General features: G+C 47.1%; 1 protein-coding gene across 6 annotated transcripts in view; it reads left to right on the forward strand.

Annotated features, from left to right (window-relative positions):
• The window catches only part of LOC135915139 (endothelin-converting enzyme 1-like), a 105467-nt gene that overhangs the window by 72867 nt on the left and 6895 nt on the right, over positions 1-25705 (forward strand). For 4 of the 6 annotated variants that reach the window (XM_065448141.2, XM_065448142.2, XM_070538020.1 and 1 more), the window contains 3 exons: positions 4263-4705; positions 11252-11395; positions 22966-23685. In XM_065448141.2, coding sequence (XP_065304213.1) covers positions 4263-4705; positions 11252-11395; positions 22966-23304 — 926 coding nt within the window. In that variant the 3' untranslated portion in view covers positions 23305-23685. Of the gene's footprint in view, positions 1-4262; positions 4706-11251; positions 11396-22965; positions 23686-25705 lie in introns of those variants that run through there. The other 2 variants (XM_065448140.2, XM_070538019.1) reach the window with 2 other exon arrangements.

A 25705-nucleotide genomic window follows, 5' to 3' on the forward strand; every position in this document is an offset into this window, starting at 1 on the left:
TCCCAGCAGCTGCGAAGCAACTGACAACGGCGGCGGTCAGACCTGCGACGCAGCAGAGGGTGCTAAGAATCCCTGGCTCCGGACAGGCCGCCATTGGAATATGAACCTGGCAGCGCTTAACGCTAGAACGTTATCTAGTGAGGCGAGTCTAGCAGTGCTATTGGAGGAATGAGAAGGTAGTAATTTGGGATACAACAGAGCTCAGTGAGGTTAGGAGGACAAAAGAAGCATATACAGTGCTAAAACGCGGGCACGTCCTGTGCTACCGGGGCTTAGCTGACAGCCGAGAACTAGGAGTCGGATTCCTGATTAATAAGGATATAGCTGGTAACATTAAGGAATTCTATAGCGTTAACGAGAGGGTGGCAAGCCTTGTTTTGAAACCTAATAAGAGGTACAAAATGAAGGCTGCACAGGTCTATGCAGCCTTCATGATGACCAGGAAGTCATGATCAACATCCTGGTCTTCATGAGTTCATGATCCAGTCATGATGACCAGGAAGTCAAGAATCAAATGTATGCGTTAAGAGACAGCCGGCAATATCATTACCCAATATGGATGAGATAGTTGGAGTGGCTGAGGAGTTCTAAAGGGATTTATACAGTACCAGTGGCACCCACGAAGATAATGTGAGAGAGAATAGTCTAGAGGAATTTCAAATCACAGAAGTAACGCCTGAAAAAGTAAAGAACGCCTTGGGAGCTATGCAACGGGGGAAGGCAGCTGGGGAGGATCAGGTAACAGCAGATTTGTTGAAGGATGGTAGGCACTTTGTTCTAGAAAAACATAATCCTAATCCATAAGAAAGGGGACGCCAAAGACTTGAAAAATTATAGACCGATTAGCTTACTGTAAGTTGCCTACAAACTATTTATAAGATAATCACCAATGGAATCAGGAACACCTTAGACTTCTGTCAAGCAAAGGACCAGGCAGGATTCCGTAAAGGCTATTCAACAATAGACCATATTCGCACTATCAATCAGGTGGTAGAGAAATGCGCGTAATATAACCAACCCTTATATATAGGTTTCATTGATTACGAGAAAGCGTTTGATTCTGTCGAAAGCTCAGCGGTCATGGAAGCATTACGGAATCAGGGTGTAGACGAGCCGTATGCGAAAATACAGAAAGATATCTATAGCGGCTCCACAGCCACCGTAGTCCTCCATAAAGAAAGCAAGAAAATCCCAATCAAGAAAGGCGTCAGGCAGGGAGATACGACCTCTCCAATGCTATTCACAGCGTGTTTACAGGAGGTGTTCACAGACCTGTATTGGGAAGAATTGGGAATAAAAGTTAATGGAGAATACCTTAGTAACTTGCGGTTCGCTGATGATATTGCCTTGCTTAGTAATTCAGGGGACCAATTGCAATGCATGCTCACTGACCTGGAGAGGCAAAGCAGAAGAGTGGGTCTGACAATAATCTCCAGAAAACTAAAGTAATGTTTAACAGTCTCGGAAGGGAACAGCAATTTACAATAGGTAGCGAGGCACTGGAAGTGGTAAGAGAATACATCTACTTAGGGCAGGCAGTGACAGCGGATCCGGATCATGAGACCGAAACAATCAGAAGAATAAGAATGGGCTAGGGTGCGTTTGGCAGGCATTCTCAGATCATGAACAGCAGGTTGCCATTATCCCTCAGAAAAGTGTTCAATAGCTGTGTCTTACCAGTACTCATCGACGGGGCAGAATCCTGGAGGCTTACGAAAAGGGATAAGAAAAAAGCAGATTGGGGGAGGGAACAAACGCGCGGTAAGGACATCTTAGTTGAAATCAAGAAAAAGAAATGGGCATGGGCAGGACATGTAATGAGGAGGTAAGATAATCGATGGTCATTAAGGGTTACGAACTGCATTCCAAGGGAAGGGAAGCGTAGCAGGTGGCTGCAGAAAGTTAGGTGGGCGGATGAGATTAAGAAGTTTGCAGGGACGACATGGCCACAGCTAGTACATGACCGGGGTTGCTGGAGAAGTATGGGAGAGGCCTTTGCCCTGCAGCGAGCGTAACCAGGCTGATGATGATGATGCCCCCACAGTGAGAATTGTCATTATGGAAGTGGAACCCTCGTTCGCTATTTAAGGTGCATGCGTACTGCCTAGATCGGTAGATATCCTAACCTTTTTAATGTAATATACTTCACCGAACGTGGTGAGAAGCATTCGAAGCAAATTTTGTCCCATTTCGCCAAGGTTAAATATATATCAAATAGAGCGAACATCACTTGAACATTATTGAGTGTAAACCAGTGCTTGTTGAACAGTGGTAAAATTAACTACAACGACCACGATCTACGACTCGCAATTGCTAGAATTCTTGCTCAGAAATTGTTCACTGAATAATTAACGGGATGTTGGAGCCGCTCTCCAGTAGATACAACCCACCAATACGTAGACATAATTGTTAGGATATTGCGGAAAGCTCCAGAGCACATACCTCTTTCTACACAAGAGTTCCCGATCATCCATGTTGATATACGGTAGTAAGAAATATAAAGCGCTTAAAAGGACAACGGCTGGAAAAAGTGACACAACAATAGCACTAAGTTATAACAAATTGTTTATATGTAACACGGCACACATGTATACCGTGATTACGCCCTTCAGCCGTAAAACCTGCCATGCATACGAATAGGCTGGCAGAAGACGAGTTAAATTAGTTCTTTTTCAGTGCCATGCGAGATCAAAACAATTTGTAGGATCGACAATACACTTCATGAATGCGTGCAAGTGTGCGCTTTGAGAGTGTGACTATCTTTTTGTGAAAATTGCTTTGTCTTTAGCAAGAAAAAGAAAAACGACATATCTATGCGCTTAGCATTTCGGTATGTATGTGAGTGTCGTGTTACTCGGTTTTAAGTGGACGATCTGTTGAAGCTTCGCGCATGCGATCTGTCCTCCTCATTCGCCCATGGCTTTTCACAGAGATTTGTGTTTCTTACACTGTCTATATGCCCACTTTGGTAAGCTGAGCGAGTCCATTGGATGCTTTTGAATATGATTTGGACAACGTATCATTGGACAAAATTTCTGCTTAATTGTGAATGTAGTAATGGCAGCGCTGCTCCTGAAATTTTTCTCCATCTTCGTCACGATTTTGTGGAGTTGGAATATGTGATTGTTCTTGAGTGACAATACTATTTTGTTCTGCTTTTATTATGTATCCGTGTTTCGCTTTGAAGCCACTAGCAAATCAAGGTTGTCTGCTGATTTGAATTTGAACAGAAAACTTCAATTAAATACTTACATTCATGTAGGCAATTCTCCTATTATGGCGCACTGTGGCACAAATATTGCCGCCCGTATTATACCGCAAGCATTCAGATCAGTTCCACTTTTTTATTATTTGTGTATGTTTGATGTTGTCTGGGAGCAAAACTGAATTCTTAAGTTGATCACGCAACACAATACCAAAACAAAAGTGAATCTGCTTCAAATATTTGTCTGCAGACTAAAAAAACCTAGACAATCATTTCGATTACCGCGCAGCCATCTCTATACCAAATAAAAATATATTATCCTACCAGTTTTACATATTTTCGATATTCATAGCCCCTTTATGGTGATTAAATAGATAAAATGTGGGCTGTATTGCCAAGACACTTTTTCGCGAATCACAATAATATGCTACATGAAGTGTATATGAAAAAAATCTCATTAGCTTTCTTGTAAATTCGCTGGCAAAATGCATACATTGTGCAGCCGCATGCTTGGTTCTCCTAGCACGATGCCGTCGACCATTAGAGCGCAGTCCCTTTGTCGTTCCCGCAGAGTCTCAACGCATGGATGTAACTAGGGTTATCTGAGCACTCATTCATAAAGAAGGCAACGCAGCCTTCCAGCAGGCGCCTTGCCGGCAGTGATAAAGATTCGGTGATAGCGGCACTGCAGATATTGGATCTTAATACATTACGTATATGTCATTGTGTACAGTTTCTTATCATTGTGACCATAAGGCGCGTTTTTCGGGTATGCAAATTGAATCATTAGACTCAACAACGTACTTGAGGTACATAAACGGGAAACGGCAATAAGCTACTGGTAAGGAAACAATCACGGGTTTATTCTGTCGCATTAAAAATTACCTGGGAATTTAGCCAAGAAGGTTAAAGAGACGGATGTATTTCGGCTTAGTCGCATTAGCCGATATCTTGGAGGCTAATAATTGCACAGTTGCTATAACCAAGAGATCAATGTAACGAAAATTATTTGGCATGGTAATCAGTTATAAATGCGTTCTGGCGCGCGCGCTTGCAGCGATCCACGTGGAGGCAGTTTCGGCTGCGGAGGCCGTCGGCAACCGCGTACGCACAGCCATGGCGCGGGAAGCTGGGCTTCGGCGCTGGCTCAGAGGTCGGGAGCTGGAGCACGCTGTGCGGAAGCTTTTCGGAGTGCGTTTCTCAGTGGGCATTGCTGAAGATACCTTAACAGCGACCGGAGACCACCGGCAGTACAGAAACCAGGCCAGCCGCTCCGGCGGATCGTTTGTCCAAACCTGGTTGGATGCTGCGATGAGGACTCAACTTACACGCTTGACGCTCAACCAAAGCCGTGGGCGTGACGAGCTGAATGCGCTTCATTCGAGGAACGCCATTTATTCGGGTAGCACGCAACGACTTGTTGTTCCCACGGCCTTGACCGAGGCTCCAATTTTCTTCGTTGAAGGACCCGCCTCGTATAACTACGGCTCCCTCGGACAGGTAGGGAAGTAATTTGAGCATCTACGTGTGCGAACCTTCGACCTGTCTTGTTTTCTTACCTCGTACACTTCCTTAACTTTCGCCGTTAATGTTTGTTTGAGTTGGTCAATCAGCGCAGAAAAAACAGAAAAAAAGTACAAACCTGTTTTAAATTATTGAAGAATGACATGCATTGAACTTCTCACAACATAGCAGTGCTAATACCAGTCGCAGAATAAGTTGTGCATAATAAGGAAGCTAAGAAATACTCCGTGGAAACTCCTAAGCTTAGAAAATGCAGGGTGCAGAAGTGGTTAGTGGGGAAAAATATTCACAGACGATGATCCTTGCTACGAGTTTTGGGCGCAGCTGTTTAGGTGCTTTGAATTCGCGGTATACTGTGGCAAATAATCTGATTCTGAACGACAGACTGCTCTCGGCGGTGGCGCTGTGCTTCTGCTCGGGCATCTCGTTTAGCAGCACCGGCAGACGAAGCATTTCCACCGGCTGCGTCGCTCATTGTTCGGAAAGTAAACGTAAACACGGGAACGCACCTCGCACGTAGCGCATTCTTTAGCGCCGGCGGCACCGCCGCAGGCGAAGTTGCGCCTGCGTAGTGGGTCCGAAGCCCACGGCAGGGCTTTGCTTCCGCGCTCGCCGCATGCCCGGGGCGGAATCTTATAACGGTTCGGAAATGGAACCATTCACTTCGCGGCTTACGTCTCTAAATGTCCCACTCCCAAGCCGGTAGTGGAAGAAGGGGACGACACGACCAATAGATCAGAGGGTGCCACCTCTGCAGTGTACGACAATATATGACGAGCTAATGGGGGAACAGCACACTGTTTCTCCTTGCTAAACAAAATAAGTAAAATATCAATTAAATATTATACGGCAAGTTCTAAAGTATAAACGTGTGGTGCTGGGCGTTTACGCAATGCAGGAGTAATTTATTAATGTCATTCATTTTCATTTTAAGCCGACAGACGGTATTGCAAGCGTAAATGAGTTCTGCTACTAGGAGCTTGTACGATGCACGCAACAGGAATGCACTGCCAGTACTTCCTATGTAGTGAGCGCAAGAAAATCTTGAACTAGTTTTTAGGGTCACATTTACTAGCCGACTATATCAATTTTCCTTGTTTTTTCGCCGTTCGTCATCGGCTCGGACATGACTCACTTGCCACCGCGCTGCCGCTATTCCTGCGATCTGCCCCACAGCGCGTCGCGTGATAGATGCAATGGTACTTGAAATTGAACATTACGGTACACGAGCCCTGCATTGCCTTAGGGAAGTAAAATCGAAGAGTGTGGTTCTGAGGGTGCGCGCTGTGCCGTGAAATTGAAGAACAAAGTGCGGCACTCCCGAACTAGAGAACAAACGGCAGCCAAATAAGAGATCTCCACAATATCTTCCCGTACTGACTGCATGGTTTCATCAGCCTAACGAAGGAAGCACTAGACCAGCCTAGATTGAAACCTTCTGATTGCTGAACGGCGATCTGCGATGCATTCAGGCTAGTTATAGTACTGGGAGTTCGATCTCACCATGCACATATTTCCTTGGCATTGGCTTTGAAGCGGAGGTCACAAGAATGCTGACCCAGCCCTTCTACCTGCCAACACAGTAATGCCAGAGCAACTTCGTGGACAGTGTCGGCAGCAGAGATCTCGGCAATTCCGATGACTGATTCGTTTACGACCGACCTCTGGGAGCTGCAGGCTCGTGGCGGTGAACCGAAGCACGCAATTTCTTCCTCAACGTGGAATGAGCGCTGCTACGCTTGCACCGGAGTCTCCTCCAACTGATAGCGTAGCCTGCAAAGGGTCTATTTAGAAACCCGGCAGGAGCGCTGCAACTCATGGTCCGTCATTTCTTTGAACGCGTATCGCACTTCCAGCCGTGGTCGACACCGAATAAGCAACGCCAAGCAGACGACAAAGGCAAGTAATAGCCTCCGAAGCAACCAACACACGTGCGCGCGACGCCCGCGTGTCTCCTGGGCCGTGCGACCGGCGCGCGCGGCCTGGGTCGCAAGCCAACAGCCAAGCCACAGCAATGGAACCCAAAGCGGACTACCCGTTCCTCGGTTCCCCTTTTAGCAAGAGACGGGTTTGCTTTGAAAATGATTGGCAGATGGGTGACGTGATCGTAATTTGTGGTGCCGCCCCGATATCTCTGACGGCCTCTGATGCAAGCAAAATTTGGCCAATTAGATGAAGCCAAGTGAACCAGTTCCCTTCCGATCCGTCATGACTCGGGCCCTGGTCACCGCCGTTGCACCGCTTTCTTCCTCGCTCATTTCCCATATCATCCTCCGCTTTCTGCCTCATGATCCCGCTGCAGCATCCTCTCCGTTTTCCTCCTCAGGCTTCTTCGTTATCGCCGCTTTTTCATCCTCCTGTGCACGCCGCGTTAACTGTCTTTTGTTGTGCTCGTTCGCTCAGTTACAACTGATGCTTAAGTTTGCCGCAAGAAAGGACGCCTAAGAGCAGCGCTCTCAACGTAAAAGCTTATTGGTTCCCTTGGCATAACTTTTAACAACAGTTACAGCTACCGTCTCATGACTACAGAGATGGAAGATGCAGTAAATCAAAAGCGTAGGGTTACAAGAAAGATAACCCATATTTACGCTGCACGTAAATCCAGTATTTTCTGTTAAAATGGATCTAAGCAAATAAATTAGGCCAGTAAGGACGTGCATTCAAGTTGGTAGATTAGATTAAAAATGGCTGTGGCTTAGGTAAGGTTAAGCCCAGGATGCGAAGCATACTAGCCTTTATTTTAGTTGTTGAACCACTGTTTAGCCTGGTGAACTGCTGTTGCTTGGCTATATTTGGTTCGGCTAGACGAAGAAACAACTCATGCATTACTGCTTCGCCTTCAAGAGTGGAACGCGACAGCGTTCCCGTCGACCCGCCAAGGGGTGTAAGACAATGGGCTACAGGGCAGCGACTACGCGCCCCGCATTGGACGCGGTGAGCGTCGAGCAAAGCAGCGTTCGGCGCGGCAACGAAATGTGCGCCTGAGCAAGAGACGCACGCCTTAGAAACAGCTCGTTTCTAAGGCAACACCGCATTCACTAGAGGCGCTTTTGTACCGCTTTGAAGCATCGTACTCGTGGCTCAGTGGTAGCGTCTCCGTCCCACACTCCGGAGACCCTGGTTTGATTCCCACCCAGCCCGTCTTGCAAGAGTTGAGCCAAAGCCACTTCTCTGTCGTGACGTCACGGTGTCACGTGGTTTCATGGCGACACCGCCGCGCCTGAGGAGCTGGGTTGAGCTCTCGTAATATGCTTCGCATAAAAGACCAGTTAACATTCAAAGTGAATAATGATGGCTTTTTTATACTGATAGCGTTGTTGGAGAGTGTCAGCCAAGCCACATTATTGTGCCGATAAGCACCTCGTATTTCAGTATCGCATTATGACTGGAAGGCAAACGAAACCAGCATATGGAATAATCGTGGAGCTTTGGATCAAAAGAGCTGCTGAACTACTTGTGCATAAAAGCTGAATATATAGTACGCCAACATCTGCACAAGTCGAGACACGCCACAGTGCGAAAATGTTTCATATAAGCGGATGGTAGCGAGCAGACGTTTCCAACTTCGGAACTTCACATTTTGCTACTCCTCGTATTACAAAGCAGTATGAAGCATACCTGACACAGCCCATATCAACCTAGCATTTATAAGCTACCTTTCATTTTTCACCTAGCCCAAGATGTCAAGTCAGCCTGATTGCAAGTGTTTAGAAAATTGGGAAAACCTACTGTAAGAGATGCAAATTTAGTCACATTTTCTAGTATTATTTGTTAATAAGACTTCTCACAGTTTTTTCCAGAGCCTATGCCTCTGTATTTTTACGCTATTCAGCAAAATCGTGTAGTTCTCATTTATAGCTACGCCATTGGAGTGCATGTTACTGTAGATGTATGTGCCACTTCGACTATTTGTTGCACTGTGTTACATTAGTATTGACAATACCTTGGGGCCACATCAGGAAGATATGCTGCTTCTTATCAGAGCTCCTAGAGAAGATAATCGCCGGAAATAAATCTAAATTTAATTCAAAAATGCAATGCTAAATGGCATCACGATCACGATCATTCCGCTATGCGAAGGTGTTGACCAGTACAGCTACACACATCGCATGTTCGCAATCACCGATAGGCCGCTTTCAAAGAACAATCGGTCACACACGCGACAAGTGCAGCCAAGCTTTTTGTCGATGAAGTCAAGACGGAATCACGCATTCGCACCACTGTATCAGCCTTCCGAGCGTAGTGCCTCCGTAGTTGCGCCGCATTGATCAGTTCGTGATTTGGGGGGCTTTCCGCTCGAGCCCGCCGCTTACACACAGCCTCCTCGGCGCGCCCCTCGATGGTTCATGCCGCCTCCCGCTCTTGCTCACGCCTGCGCTCTCGATGTTAGGCCTCGTGAGCAGCTTGTTCTTCGGCAGTACGCACTACACGCGGCCTTCCCGTACCAGACACGCAACATACTAAATACCGATTCGGTTCTTTGTCTAGGCACGGAAATGCAGCAGATGGCTTGTTACCAACGACATCTTACACCACAAGACGGAGGGGCGCTACGGCCATTAGCGCTCTCTCGGCGCAGCCAAACCAAGCAGCTGGCTTATTCGTGAACAGGGGTAGCTATCAAAACCTCATTACGCTTACGCTTCGCAACATCTCGAACGTTACCGAACGTAACGCGGCGTTAAGCAGGCGTTAAGCACTCCCCATACGTGTGCCGATGCTGAGGATAGTGAAGTGCCAAGCCAACCCGCGGTGGAGGTGCAGTTCGCCATTAAAGGGAAGCTGAAGCACTCTTAAAAAAATGAGCTTTCAGGGAATTATAGTTTTTCATCCCCTGAATACAAAAATTATACTTTAACACGTCAGAAGTCACCGCTACTCATTTTAGACGCCGCGCGTCGGCTGACGAGATTCGAGTGCGTAGACGATCATGACGTCATTTAAGCTATCGGCGGTGTGCGTGATTCGAATAGAGCGTTCACGTTACCCCTTATTATAGGCTTTTAGCTTGTCCACTGTTCCGGCAAACGGGGGCGGTTTGGGCGGATTGCCAGATTTGCGGGGGCGTAAACGTGAGCGGCCAGAGCGGTGCAGCCGCCTGGTGGCGTAGAGTTCAACCAGAAAAACACAGAGCTAAAACTGCAGTAATCCACTATATCCTGCTTCGCTGCTGGTGCAAATATTTGGCAGGAGCGTAATTGTGAACATGATTACGCCGCTGTCAAAAATTTACAGCAGCAGCTAAACAGAATATAGTAATTACCAATGTGTTTGTGTGGTTGAACTTTCCGCCACCAGTTGGCGCCACCAATCTGGCCGCTCACGTTTACGCCCCCGCTAAACCGGCAAAACGCCCACGCTTGCCGGAATACCGCACGCACTAAAATTCTCTATTGACGCCATACTCTCGCCCCGTCTTTCCGCGCTACGCATAGCGCGCGAGGGGGAGGGGGGAGGAGCTTCCACAAAAATTTAAACGGCGATTGCAGCGCTGCTACTGCACAATCGAGAAAATAACTTAAGCAGTTGAATTACACTGTGGCAGCATTCGAAACCACCGCAACTCTTCCAAATCTAAAACCTCTTCAGCTTCTGTATAAGGGGGCCCAAATACTTAGCTTCGCTGGTCATTCTGCGCAGAGTGGAAGGGCACTCTGTGAAGAATGGAAATGCACTATGGACCTGCGATCGTGTTCTACTTGTTACTTATTAGCCAGCTAGTCAGTTTGTCATTACACTCCTTGATGTTCTGACGACTTGTCTTTTTTGCGCTTCATAAAATTGTAGCACTGCTGCCTTGGCTTCCAAAAGACTGCTTGTCGTATTGAATATGTAAAGAAAAACAACTGGGACAATGCAGTATTACAGAACTAAACAAAAATTACACGAAAACGTGTACAATCACATTGTGATTCGTGGCACTCAATTGGCGAGCGCTGTATGTTTTGTGTACTCTGCCATGAGGAACTGTGATATTTCGGAAGATTGCGGTAAACAAACAGCCTAGAACAGTGCACCCTTATCAATCAGCCCGTGTTCTTGGTTGTATTACCAGTGCAATACAAACCGGAAACGAAGTAAAGATGTAGACACTACAAAGCCTGGAGTACAAATAAAATTCCTTGACACAGGTATGCACAATGCAAGATCCATAAAACAGAGCGTTATTAGCGCGCATGTGTTCCACTCATTGTTTCACGAAGATACTACGTTCCTCTCGTTTGGTGTGAAGGGCATCGGTGCTAATGAAATCGCCACGTTCCTTTTCATGCTAAATGACTCTAGACCAGTGAATAACTCGTGTCATATCACGCCAAACTGTGTTATTATAAATTGCAACCAACAAGTCCACCAACGTGCTTTATCTAGACCAGCGTTTGTGTTGTTCACATCGCTTCTTTGTATCCTGTTTACATTGCTCTGGTAACCTGACAAGAATGTAGCAACCAACTACAGATTTTAACAGCAACATTTGCAGCTCTCACTTAAAGACAAGTGCTCAGATGACGCAAATCTACGCAGGTCATAGCACATGAGCTGTTTCACGTCTTCAATCAACTATCTTCCAAGGTCGCCACGGACGCTGGTCCTTTGGCAGCGCGGAACGACACAGCGCCCCACTATTTTCGGCGAAAGATGGGATGTCTTCTTGAGTCTTATAAAAAGGTACGCATTGTACGCATATATATACACATACAGGGTATTTTTTTCTGGCGGCACAAATGTTTTTAATTAGAAAAATATAAATCACGCTAACTTTACGTTTACAATGTGAATGTACGGATAGGTGGCGTCTAGAGAAAGAGCAATTACCCCCCCCCCCCGCCCCACAGTATTCTCAGGGAGAATGACCTTTGGTGCGCCCTCGACCACCATCCGCTTTGATATCACCGCGAAGAGGTGGGCCATGTCTACCACCGATGCGTATACCATGACTTTGGAATGCGATGGTTCGCCGTGTACGCACCACGCCCGCAACAAGGTGTATGTCCTCGTGATATCAAGGACTACCTCGCCGCTACTCAGTGAAGCCCTAGACAACCGCCTCGTTCACGGCCGCCCAGCGAACCTGTCCCCGCCACGCCGGTCATACAGCGGCCCAGCCTAGGGCCTATCTGGAAGCCCATATGCTGAAAACGGAATACAGCGAACGATGGAGGTGCAGTTACTGTTCGTCAAAATGACGGAGGTCCTCCACCGCTGACGAAGACGCCGAAGAGCGTCTCTTGACGAGACATTAACGACACGACGATATCCCGATGAAGCCTAGCAAAAAAAAAAAAAATACGCCGACAAAGTAACGCCCGACAATGGGACGTTCGAGCCGCAGGCCAATACGACACAGCCGTAATAAAACGCCATGACCAAACTGCAACGCAATACAAAGAACCACCGAGCTTGACGTGCATCTCGACGGCCATACAGTCACCACCTGAGTGGGCACAGGAACCGACTACTCCGTCATGAGTGGACCCATTTCCGCCCAGTTGAAGAGAGCAAAGACTGAATGGGTAGGCCCTCAAATTCGAACAGATGAGGGGCACCTAATAACACCACCGAGAATCTGCATCGCAAGAATTACCGTTCATTACAGAAACTACCCTGCCACATTCCTTATTCTGCAAATGTTTCACACGACGTAATTATTGACATGGACTTGCTGAACCAACAAGGCACAATCATCGACCTGAAGTCGAAGTCGATAATGGTATCCTAAAATCACGCGATGATGTCGGAGAGCTCTCGTAGTCACTACGCCTTGAGCATGTTCGAAGGTCATTGAGCATCCCATCTCGCTGCAACATTGTCATTTCTGTCGGCACCAATACACGTGCAGATGTAAAAGATGTAACTGAAAGCGACCAACGTCTACTGCCCAACCGTCAAATTTGCAAGAGGGATCACTCGACTCCACGAAGGAAACGCGAAAGTGATACTGACCGAATTCAACGAAACGCCTTCAACCAACCGATCGCGTACCTCTACGAAATTGTGGAAACCTCCAATACGTTTGTCCTCTCGGATTCTGCTGCGTATGCCTCGACGACCGTAGTTCCGAAACCAGTCTTGGATATAAACCCATGCGTCCACCTGAGTAAACAACAACTCGAAAGTCTTCTCCGACGATACAGACTCCCTTTCTACGTCGTCGAGGATTCAGCAAACACAGTTGCAAAGTACCGCATAATAACTGAAGAATTAGCTCGACCAGTCCGCCAGAGCCCCTACCGAATTTATATGTGAGAACAAGAACCTATAAGGCAACATGACGAAAAAATGCTGTTCGACGAAATCATTCAGCAGTCCAGAAACCGGGGACGAGGGGGGGGGGGGCTCTTGTAGTCTTACGGAAGAAGAAGGATGGAACACTACGCCTGTGCGTCGATTATCGCTGCTTGAACAAAATAACGAAGAAGGACGTAACCCTCTCACACGCATAGATGACGCATAAGACCGACTCTGCAATGCTAAGTAGTTTTCGTCGATGCATCTCAAGACTGTTTAATGACAAATGAAGGACCACGAAAGGGATTGAGAGAAGACCACGTTTATTACTCCAGACGACCACTTCGTGTTAAATGTGATGCCATTCGGACTTTGCTCGGCGCCTGGAATATTCCGGCGTGTGATAGATACACGCTTGAAAGAACTGAAGTGGGAGACTTGAATGATGTAGTCTTTGCCAAGAATTTGGAAGATGACTTGAGGTGGCTTCAGGCAGTACAAAATGCGATCAAGTCGCCTGAACTCACCCTGAAGCCAGAAAAGTACCGTTTTGCTAGACGACGTCATCAGTAAGTATGGAGTGCGTGCCGTCTCGCAGAAAACAGCTGCCATATTTAAGTTTCTGCGGCACGTCGACAAAAAGGCAGTGCGCAGATAACTTTGCATGTGTGCCTACTAGACGCGCCTTGTGAGAGACTTTTCAACAATTGCGGAACCATTAACTCATCTCACAACGGCGACGTTAACATTAAATGGGAAATACAGCAAGGTTACGCATTTGAGGAGCTTAAACTACGGCACAGTCACGGATGGTGGTTTCACACATTGAGGAAGACGCGAAGACGGAAATTCACTCTGACGCAAGTAGCTGAGGACTCGGTGCCATGCTGGATCAAAGGAAGGCCGGTGTTGAAAGCGTAATACCTTAGGCTAGCCGGTCACTGTGGAAAGCGGAAGCGAATAATTCTACGACGGAGAAAGAGTATCTTGAGATCATCTGGGATACGGTGCAATTTCGGCCTTACATATAAGGCTGGTACTGTAATGTGGTATGCGACCAGAACGCCTTGTGTTAATTGGCTGGAAAATTTAAAGGATCCTTCAGGTTGCCTAGCATAGTAGAGTCTCAGACTCCACGAATTCGACATCACCGTCATGTTTAAGTCCGGGAGGAAGTACTCTCACATGAAACTGCCTGTCACCGCCCTTATTGGCCGACCACCGCTACGAACTGCATGACGACTCCTTCCTAGAAACAATAATCGCAGACGACTTCACTGAGAAGCTGCGAGTGCACTTGGAGTTAGGAAGTCTTGCGGAGTAATTAGAAGGCAAGACCTACGTTGTCACTAGGGTATTTTGGCGTAGGCTGTCTTCGTTTTTTTACACAAGTATGTCCTTGTAAAAAAGAACTTTTCCACAGTCCTCGCAATCAACCTTCTCGTTGTGCCCGCAGCACTCCGGCCGGAAGTCTTGCACACCCTGCACGGCGATCAGAGAGCCGGGCACCTCGAGCTTTCCTGCACGGTAGCAGGAATACAAGAGTAGTACTACTGGCCATGCCTGACAGCCGACGTCGCCCATAACGTATAGATATGCCGTGACTGTCGGCCACGCAAGACACCACCGACACGCCCACCGGTATTGCGACAGCCTATTGAGCCTCCTTGCCGACCGTTCAGCAAATAGAAATTCGTTTACTGGGACCATTTCCGACGTCCATATCCAGAAATCAGTGGATCGTCGTGGAGATTGACTACATCGACCCCTTCGCTGAAATGAAAGCTCTGCTGAAAGGCCGTGCTGCCAAAGTGGCGAAATTCTTCTACGAGAACATCCTGCTGCAACATGGCGTCCCAGAAATCCTTGTCATCCTTGTCACGGACAGAGGAACGGCTTTTATAGCAGATCTCGCCGAAGCAATTCTGCAATACAGCCAGACAGGCCACAGCCCTACAGCCTACCACCCGAAGATGAATAGTCTTACGGAGCGCCTGAGCAAGACCCTTGCCGACATGCTAGCAATGTACGTCGACGTCGAGTACAAGACGTGGGACGCGGTCCTGCCGTACGTAGCCTTTGCTTACAACATAGTGGTGCAACAGCATAGATCACGCCGTTCAAGCTGGTTTACGGCACGAACCCGACGATGACTGTCGACGCCATGCTGCCGCACGTCACCGAAAGAAGAGAATCTAGACGTCGCCGCCTATCTGTAGCGCGCCGAAGAAGCCCGACAGTTCGCCCGCTTGTGCATCAAGAACCAGCAAAGGACATACAGCCGGTACTACAGTGTTCGACGACGCTACGTGGAATACCAGCCAGGTCAACGCGTTTGGGTCTGGACTCCGATACGACGACGAGTACTCAGCGAGAAACTGTTACGACACTATTTCGGCCCTTACAAGATCATGCGACATATTGGCACACTGAACTATGAATTCGTGCAAGACGGCATTCCGCAATCGCAGCGACAGCGCGTGCGACTTGAAGCCGTCCGCGTGGTGCTTTTACGCCCGCTGTCGAAATTAGAAACTTCATTTCTACTTCGTTTTTTTTCTTTTGCTGTTTCTTTATTACGCTGGTTTTGCTTTCACTTTCATAACCCTTTGTAGCATAGGGACTTTGCCGTTTAGGACGGGGGAATTGACACGTTTACTTATCCTTTTCTCGGGGACTAAATTTCACCGACTAACAACTTCTGTCGAAGCAGGGCGCGCGCGCTTGATTTGGTACTTACTGGAGTGTTTTTGATGGTCCTATGCGTTATCTGCTGTCGCCGAAGCTTGTGTAATCTGATTGTATGTGCGACCCGAATTCTCTAGTACTTTCTGGAAGATACGCGGGCACCAGTGATTACTCTGGAAGATTGGAATGACTTGTGCATAAAGCTTACGTGCTTGACGAGCCGATCAGATTCTGCTTATCATCGACTGTGTTCGCCGCTATCGCTCCGCTTTGAGTGTAATTCGCTTTTGTGGGCGCAGGTCCGCCCAATAAAAAGATCGTATTCACACTACTGCTGCTTTCTTCTTCCCCGTCACTATATATATGTGAGTGTGTGTGTGTGTGTGTGTGTGTTTGTGTGTGTGTGTGTGTGCGTGCGTTTGTATGTAATTGAATTAATTATACAGATGTTATCGTCTATCGAAGAGTATGCAGGTGGCACATGATTAAACAGGAATAATTCTTCACTAACGTTTAGGCCCTGGCACGGCCTTTGTCAGAGTGAACAGCCTTTTGCCCGTTGAATAACAGCGCTTAATATGCAAGGGACGAACGTAGAAACGACATACACAGCGTTGTTGCAGCGTTGTTGCCGCTGCTGCAAATCGCGCCCATGCATCACCCATGCGCTGCCTGTCATGATTTCCCGATTAGCGAGGCAGTCGCGCCACACTTCACTCCGTTTGCCATTTTCCGCACGAGCCATGTTGTAGGCGTTAGCCAATATATCGCAAAATGACAACACGTACAGAGGTACGACGCAGTTTTGCAATAGGGAGTATCGTGATAGTTGGCAATATATATTTTTTAACTTGTATTTTTTGTGTCCAATACTCTGTCTGTGTTTCTCTCTCTTCCTGATGGCTCCTGGTTCACCATTTACGATTTCAATTAACATATACTCGGTTTGTAAGTTTCTTTGCGTCTTCCTCCATTTTACGTTAACGATTTTCAGGTACAGATACTTGTGCACCTTAGCCGCCCATTTATTTTGATCCTCGTTCCTCAGTATTTTTTCAAAACAAATTTCGCTCGGCGCTTCTCTGACTAGAGCAAACTTTTAAAGCAGGCCAAATGGTAGGAAATCGTTTTTTCAGCAAGAACACATGGAAAGATCACTCTGAGCAGGGTATTAAATAAACATTATTATTACTACAAAATCTCACGTGGTTGAGTAACCCGTCTGGGAGACATGGCGTGAAATTACCTTTTTCTTTTGCGTCAATTGAGTAAGCTAAGGTCTATGATCGGTGGTGCCAGAGAAAGTGCGTGTTCACATTTTGTTGCATATATTAAAATGTTTTACTTTAGCGTGAACATAAATCAACATTTTAACTACTGCTCTGTTTCTTGTTTTTTTCTAATAGGAAGGTAAAAGATTCTTGCTCCTGAAGGGCAAATTAGGACACTCTATATGGAACGCCACGTCTACTTTTTCACGCAGCTGCACACGGCGTGGATCATTGCAGTGATTAAACGCGGATATAAAGTCCGAAGCAGGTGCATAGTCCTCCATGAATTATTTGCAAATTCGAAGAGCGTTATATTGCCCTTGCATGCAGCGAACGTGGGTTGAACTATGGCACGTAAGAGATTCAGAATTCCCTTGCCGTTGAAACAAATTGTGTTCGTCCACTGAGGAGCTGGCGGCGTCCATCAGGGACCATAATGCTATAGTTAAAAGAAGCCACGCTAATGCACTCGCCGGTTTGCTTATTTTCCCTCATAGAGGACACCGTCGCTCTTGTTCGTCGTATTTCCTGGCGTGACAGTTGTACAGATTATCGAGTAATAACAGCGAGCTCAACTAAAGACCAAATTGAGAGCGTCAGCTGAAAGGGTGACTCCTCAGATCTCCTGAAACAATGTTTCACTCACGAAAACCTACTTGCATAGCCGGGTTCACAAGTGGAAGCATCTCTTCCTAGGTGGCGGCATAGTTACCAACACTTACACATAGTCTATCCCCATTGTCACACACAACGCAAATCGGGAGTCGTAACAATCTGCGAGTGGGGTGAGCTGACTGAAAAAGTAACTATTTAAAATAATTTTAATAATTTACCTATTAGCGATAAGTGTCGACCTACTTGCTTGAACCACTTCTTGCTGACCGGTAACCATTATGATTATTTTTCCGCTCAGGTTTAGCTCGAGTTCAGGCACGTTGTAAGATTAACGGTCCGGCTTCGTTTAGGCTGAAAATCTCGGTGGAGCAAGGTTTTCATTTCGGTTTCCGGTTTGGTTCGACACTCTGGTTTTGAGGCAATTTGACTTGCGCTTGCCAGATTGGCATTTACATTTTTAGTGGAAGTGCTTAGTTGCATGCACATTTTTGTGCGGTATTGCTGTATTGGGGGCATGCTTTGAGAAGTTTCCTCCTCTGTATTTCTCTCTGTTTGTTTTCTTTTTTTTTCAAACCTTCTTGGCCATTGCCGTCTATCTTACCGCGCCGACTCACTCAAAAATTGTCGCAGTGATAGACGAGAAGAACGTGAAAGCAGGAGCTAACGTTTTGACAAGTGGACTTGTCTTCTTCAAGGATTCAAGGTTTCGACAAGTCCACTTGTCAAAACGCTGCCTCCTGCTTTCACTTTGTGCTCGTTTTTGCTAATCGCCTTTAATTTCCATCTCCCGCCATCCCCGTGTTTTTAAGTGGTGGGTAGAGGTTCACGGTGTCATATTTCGTCCCCGTATTCCTTCAAATCTACTATTTTAGGAGTCCCAACTATCCCGCTCCCAAGCCTAGCTTAATGGCATATAGATGACTTCATGGAAACTCAAACATTCGCAATAATAAAGAAAGATCCACACTTTAACGTGAAATCGAAACAACAAAATATTTGCTTGCATTGTAAACGGACCTTCACAGTAAGGCTTCTGCAAAAAGTATTGTTGCGCACATCAAAATCCTTCTGCAAATCGAATGCGCCACTTCAAGCTGTTTAGGTTTGAAATAATTGTGATGCGATAATCTCATGCTGTACAAAACACTAATCCATGCAAGGTTGTACTACGCCGCGTATGTCTGGGTTCTGGATAATGAACACCTTTATATTCTCTTGAAATTGTCCAGAAAAACGCAGTCCGCTTGATTCTGTCTGATTATAACAGAACTGCAAGTATAACAGCCACGAAATGAAATTTGAACTTACCTTCTCTACTACTACTATAATTTTTCATATAACTTACGGCACCCTGGACTTGTAAAATCCTCCGTATGCATGGAGAAAAAGTGTTGAACATATGCGGGCTTAAATTCTAACGCACTCCTGGTACTCGATAAGACCGCCGATGCCTGTTTTTTGCTCCCTTGCTTAGCGGGCTACGTCAGTAAGCAAAACCGGAAGCCGTCCAGGGCCTATGTTTGCAAACAGCGACATGGTCTATCTATTCTTGCATTTCGGGTTTGTCATTGCCCTCTGTAATGCTTGGCCCTTGAAGAATATCAATCAAAAATTAAATAAAGAAATAAGTTTACATAAATAAATAGAATTCATTGTTTACCTTGTTATCTTATAGTACAAGACTTACGCCGCATCAATTATGCTTGTTCTAGAATTGTTACGTAGCTATAGCCGTGGTTGGCTTCCGACGATTTATTAAGCCAAGAGAACAGGTACATGGTAGTTCAGGCGGAGGAGCCAGCACTGGCGTCGTCGAGTATTTAGAAGTGCATGCCGACGTTTTCCTCAGGGAATTTAAGCGCGGATTGTCTTCGTTCACGCTAAAAAACAACCTGCTCGTGAAAAAGAACTCGCCAGTGCGTGCCAACTACCTTCTTGTTGTTCCGTCAGCGCTGTGTCTAGAAGTACTGCAGGCGCTACATGACGATCCAACCACTGATCACCTCGGGTTCTCCCGGATGGCGTGGAGCATACAGGAAAGGTATTACTGGTAGCGCCTGATCGCTGACGTCGCCCGTTATATCAAGACATTCCGAGACTGTCAGTGAGGCAAGACACCACCGACAAAGCCAGCCGGATTACTACAGCCAATCTAACCTCCTTGCCGACCATTTCAGTAGATCGGGATGGATGTGTATGGACTGTTTGCGACGTCAACATCCAGAAATAAGTGCATCGTCGTGGCAACGGACTATCTCACCCGCTTCGCTGAAACAAAAGCTCTACTGAATGGCAGCGCAGCCGAAGTGCCGAAATTTTTCGTGCAGAACGTTCTGCTGCGACATGGTGCCCCAGAAGTCCTCATCACCGACAGAGGAACGGCCTTTGCAGCAGAGCTCACCCAAGCCATTCTGCAATACAGCCGGACAAACCACAGGAGGACAACTTCCTACCAACCGCAGACGAATGGCCTCACGAAGCGCCTGAACAAGACCCTCGCCGACAGGTTAGCAATGTACCTCGACGTCGAGTAGAAGACGTGGGGCGCGGTTCTGTGTATGTAACCTCTGCTTACAACGCGGTGGTGCAGGAAACAATACAGATCATGCTGTCAACCTGGATTACCGCAGGAACCCGACGACTACTCTTGACGCCATGCTGCCTCACGCGTGCGATGAAGGGAATCTCGACCTCGCCAACTATCTCCAGCGCGCCGAACAAGCCCGACAGCTCGCCCGCTTACGGATCAAGAACCAGCAGCGTACCGACCGCCGACACTACACCCTTCGACGACGCTACGTCGAGTACCAGTCCGGCGGCCCTGTTTGGTTTTGTACCCCGATACGCCAAGGAGGACACAGTGAGAAACTATTGCGACGCTATTTCGTTATCTGACGTATTGGCGAACTGGACTATGAGGACGCGGCAGACGGGATTTTGCATTCACACGGCGCCGCGCACGATCTGAGGTGGTCCACGTGGTGCGTCTTAAGCAATTTTACGCACGCTGACACGCTTCCTTATTTTTTCTCTTTGCTACGGGTGTTGTTGTTTATTACTTTTGTTTGCAGCGTGGGGTCGATGCCTTTTAAGAGGGGGGTATTGACACGGGTACTTGTTTATTTTTTCCGGGTGACCGCTTGTCACCTCCTAACAAATCTTATCACACAGCGCAGGACGCACCTGCATGTATCGGAAGTTTCTGGAATGTTATCGATGGTTCCATGCGCTGGCTGTCACCGAACCATGTGTAATCTGATTGCATGTATGCGTGACTCGAAGAGTGTAGAACTTCGTGGAAGACACGCGGGTCCCAATGATTGCTCTGAAACCTTTAACGCCTGATCTATAAAAGCTGACGCGCTTGATCCGCTGATCAGATTTCGACTATCGCTGACTGTGTTCGCCGCTGTTGCCGTTCCTTGAGCGTAGCATGTTTTTGTGGGCACAGGTTCGCCCAATAAAAGTTAGTTTCGTCTTTCACAGTATTGCTACTGTGTTCTTTATACGTCGCTACCATGTGACAATTTCGTCATTCGTGGTTAAAGGATTCCAGCCATTTGGTTTCTCCGGGCCCAATATGACGAGCAGTGGCTGATGGTCAGTGACGAAAGTTAACTTTCTTTCCGCAATGTATTTGTGTAACTTATGAGCTGCAAACACTACAGCAAGGCCTTCTCTATCCAACTGTTCATAGTTTCGTTCCGCCGTCCCGAAAGTCCCAAATGCAAATGCGATCGGTGCTTCTCTATTCTGGTCATCACGTTGGGACAGAACAGCTCCTATGCTATACGGTGAAGCATCGCATGACACAAGAAGCTCCTTCCGTTCGTCGTAGTGTGCCAGTGCGCTGTGACGGAGAAGCAATCTCTTAAGTTTGTTAAACGCTTGGTGATGCTGAGTTTCCGCTCTCCACGTGGCGTCCTGCTGAAGGAGCTGGTAGAGGCAGCTGGCAATTGCTGCCCTGTTCTTCAAGAATCTGTCGTACAAAGCCAGCATTGCGAGACATGACTGCAGGGCTTCCTTGCAGTTTGGCGCTGGTGCCTGAATGATAGCTCGAACTTTCTTTTGGCTGGTGTGAACTCCTGTTTTGTCAATTCGGTGTCCTAGAAAAGAAACGTGTCTAACTACAAAACGGCACTTGGCTTTTCCGAGGCGCAGATTGTACTTGTGCAGCCTCTTGAGGACTTCTTCCAACCTGACGGCATGTTCCGCGGTATCCTTTCCACTGATGATCATGTCATCTAAGTATGCAGAACGCCTGTGATGCCAGACAGGATAGCCTCCATAAAGGGTTGAAAAATGGCTGGTGCTGCAGAGATCCAAAAAGGCAACCATTTGACCTTGTAGAGCCCGTTCAGTGTGTTGAGCGCCAATATCACTGCTGGATATGTTGTCACTTGCAGGTGCTGGTAACCTTGTGGTAAATCCAGGGTGCTGAATACCTTGCCGCCCTTCAAGTGGCTGAGGGCTTCATTAGTTGTGTGAAGTGGGTAATCTGCCTTCTTCGGTACCTGATTCACTATGCAACGGTAGTCACTGCTGATTTATAACGAACCATTCTTTCGAACATATCAGAGAGGCGTTTCCAATCCGAATGCTGCACAGGCTTGATTATGCCTTGATCTTGCAGTCGATCCAGTTCAGCCTCTACAGTCTACTGCAGCGCGAAGGGAAACGGATGAGCGTTTTCAAACTTTGACGTTGCTATTTACACAACTTTGATTTATACCGCCGGACCGACGTCCCCTGATATGTCCTCGTCAAACACAGGCTGGTACTTGTCCAGAAGCTTGGAAACAAGTCTGTCGTCTGACAAGTTACTGATGCCTGCTCTCTGTGTACCCAGATGAGAGAACCAATATCGTCCTTGTCGCCAATTGTTACGTCTCTGCAGCCATGGTTCGCTGCCGATGATTATTTAAGTCAAGGAAACAGGGTCATAGTACCAGCCACCAGTTCAGCCGTACGAGCCAGAATGGCGAGGCGTTCGTTCCGTGAGGCACGCTCGTGCCAAAACCACCAGTGCCTTGGCTCGCGCACTTCATCCTTGTCGTCTTAAGGCGACATATCAGGAATCATTTTACTTTCACACCTCTGCCTATTGATCACAACTGATAGGCGTATTTGCCACGGTAAAAATACAAAGTGTGTCTTACTGTAGCTGCGGTTGAGCCAACTAAGGACCACTATGACTGACATGCCTGGCGGCAGCGGTAGCGTAGCGCAACACCATGAAATCGGTCTATTATCGCAGAGGCCCATGTCTGAGTATGTGTATAGCCGTGCCCGTTCATGGTGGTGCATAGCAGTGGCACGAACACTATTTCGTACATCGCTGTATCTGACGAGTGATGTTTAGTTAGATGAGCGCACATGGTACATCTATGCCCTACTGCCTGCTGCGGTTAGAGAAAAAACTTATTCTCTATCCAGGTGGCCCACAACAGTGAACAGCCGTCGACCACTAGAGGATACGCCTTCCTAGCCGACTTGGTTGGACTGAAGACGGCACACAAGGCGTTCGATAGCTTGCGACACGAGCGCGGAGTCACTTGTCTGCTCCCCGGATTGCGCCTCACTCCTGAGCAGCTGTTCTTTGTGGGCCATTGCGCCCTGCACTGCAGCCTCGCTGCAGACAGCGACGCCTTACGGCAGCGAATCGACGCCCGCGAACGCTGCCACCTGCCGCTCGCACAAATGACCGAGTTCGGCCGGTCTTTCAACTGCAAGCGCGGCTCGCCATTGCGCCCGTTTGCGGAGTGCAGTTTTTAATATTTACCCGAGGAACGTCGTTCTGTTTCGAGGAGAGTGTTTCTGAGAGCATCAAATCGTTCACAATTGTTGTATAAGTTCGCCATAGTACGTAGTTTCCTGCTGGAAAATAATATAGGGACGCTGGTTTCTGTCCTATGGGCACTGATAAATAGCCTTCAAATGAACATATGCTGGGCCTTTTGGTAAACGGTACTTGCATGTTCAGCGCAAAATCCTTCTGCGAAAAAAAAAAGACAGGACGGACATGTCGTACCTTGTCGGTTCAGTCGTTCTCTTCGCGTTGTGTAATTTCGCACCGCATTTTAAACCGTTGTATTCCAACGAGCCAGCTGCAACGCAAATCACTAATCGCGGAATGTGGCAGGTTTGTTCCGCAAATTGTTCTGACGTTTTGTTCTGAATGGCCCCTGTGTTTGTGGAAATCTGATTTCTATAATACAATACTGAGAGTAGTTGCCACATTCGTGATACTTGGAAATGGGTGAGGTTATGTCTACAAAATGGTTTAAGTTGGGCTGCATCCGAGTGTACAGGTTTGCCAAAATCGCAAGCACAATGCTATGAGGCAGCTACCGAGTGGTAGATGCTGCTTGTTACTTTAACAATGTTGCAGCGCTTGCGCCACTGACATCTAACGATCTGACCAAAATATTTGTGGAAATAACCTAATGTACGCTCGGACGGTGCGTACTTTGATGTGAGGTGCCCGACGACAAAAAATACTGCGGCGGCTCTGCGGTCGAAGTGGATTGGGCTGCATCAAGGTAGCGGTGTTGGAAACTGCCGACAGTGCTGCTCCACGGGGTCGTTCGTACTATTTCGCGCCCTGCTACTTGCGATCACAGCACCGAAATGGTACTCCTCATTGCATATGACGCGCATTTACGTATTAGGCCTTTCTTTTTCCTTCTTTTATACCACGTGGTGACTGCGCGTGCTTCTATGTTATTGCTACTACGCAACTATGGTATTGTACTTTGCTTAGAGGACAGCTATCCTGCTTCTTATTGAAGCCGCATGTATGGCTCGTGCACATTTTTGCGCACATAGTTTTCCACCAGTAGGTCTTGCGAAACTCAGACGAACAAAGAAAACTGTAAGCTTACTGTTTGCCGCTTTAAAGTAATAAAACGCGTGGATGGAGGTTAGGAGCGTTTCCTTTCAAATGGGCGATGGGTTGTGTCACCAGGCCCTTGTTCTTTTATTGCCTAATGCCCTACCTATGTTAAAAAAGCGAGAAAAAAAGGCATGATAAATTTTTATAACCGGTTTCCGAACCCCTTTTATGACCTTTGTTTTTGTACACCTGCCTTATTTGCTTTTCCCATACTTCCACCAATTTTTCAATCGACTCTTACTGACCTCCATTACCGACATGTTTACTATCTTACTGTTCAAGCTAAACACAAGGGCTTCAAGGAGGCCAGTGGTGCCTAAATTGAGCGCTGGGCAGATATCTTCACATTCTAATGCAACATGCTCTATCGTTTCCCTAGCTTCACCGCAGCAAGCACGTGCTTCTTCTTCTTTCTGATATCTTACTTTATCAGTGCGTGTTCTAAGGCATCCTGATCTTGCTTCGAAAAGTAGTGACCTTCCTTTTGAGTTATCATAAATTGTATCTTTCCTGATTTCGTATTTTCCTCATAAGTATATTTACTCATGGTACGTTTCTTTTCCGTTGCCGCCACGCATCAGATTATCCCAGCCTCTCTGACTTTCCGCTTGACATTCTTTGTTGCTGTGTTGCTCGCCATTCAGACCACGTACTTGTTGGTGAGCTTCCTAGTTCTTTTCCTTCATTTTGAATCAATGTTTATCGTCATCAGCCTGGTTGCGCCCACTGCAGGGCAAAGGACTCTCCCATACTTCTCCAACTACCCCGGTCATGTACTAATTGTGACCATGTTGTCCCTGCAAACTTATTAATGTCATCCGCCCACCTAACTTTCTGCCGCCACCTGCTACGCTTCCCTTCCGTTGGAATCCAGTCCGTAGCCCTTAATGACCATCGGTTATCTTCCCTCCTCGTTACATGTCCTTCCCATGCCCATTTCTTTTTCTTGACTTCAACCAAGATGCCATTGATCCGCGTTTTTTCCCTCACCTAATCTGCTCTTTTCTTATCTCTTAACGTTACACCCATCATTCTTCTTTCCAAAGCTCGTGGCACCGTCCTAAATTTAAACAGAACCATTTTCGTAAGCCTCCAGGTTTCTGCCCCATACGTGAGTTCTGGTAAGATACAGCTGCTATACACTTTTCTCTTGAGGGATAGTGGCAACTTGCTGTTCATGATTTGAGAATTCCTGCCAAACGCACCTCAGCCCTATCTTATTCTTCTGATTATTTCAGTCTCATGATCCGGATCCGTGGTCACTACTTGCCCTGAGTAGGT

The sequence above is a fragment of the Dermacentor albipictus genome, chromosome 4, assembly GCF_038994185.2.
Source record: "Dermacentor albipictus isolate Rhodes 1998 colony chromosome 4, USDA_Dalb.pri_finalv2, whole genome shotgun sequence".
Taxonomy (NCBI): domain Eukaryota; kingdom Metazoa; phylum Arthropoda; class Arachnida; order Ixodida; family Ixodidae; genus Dermacentor; species Dermacentor albipictus.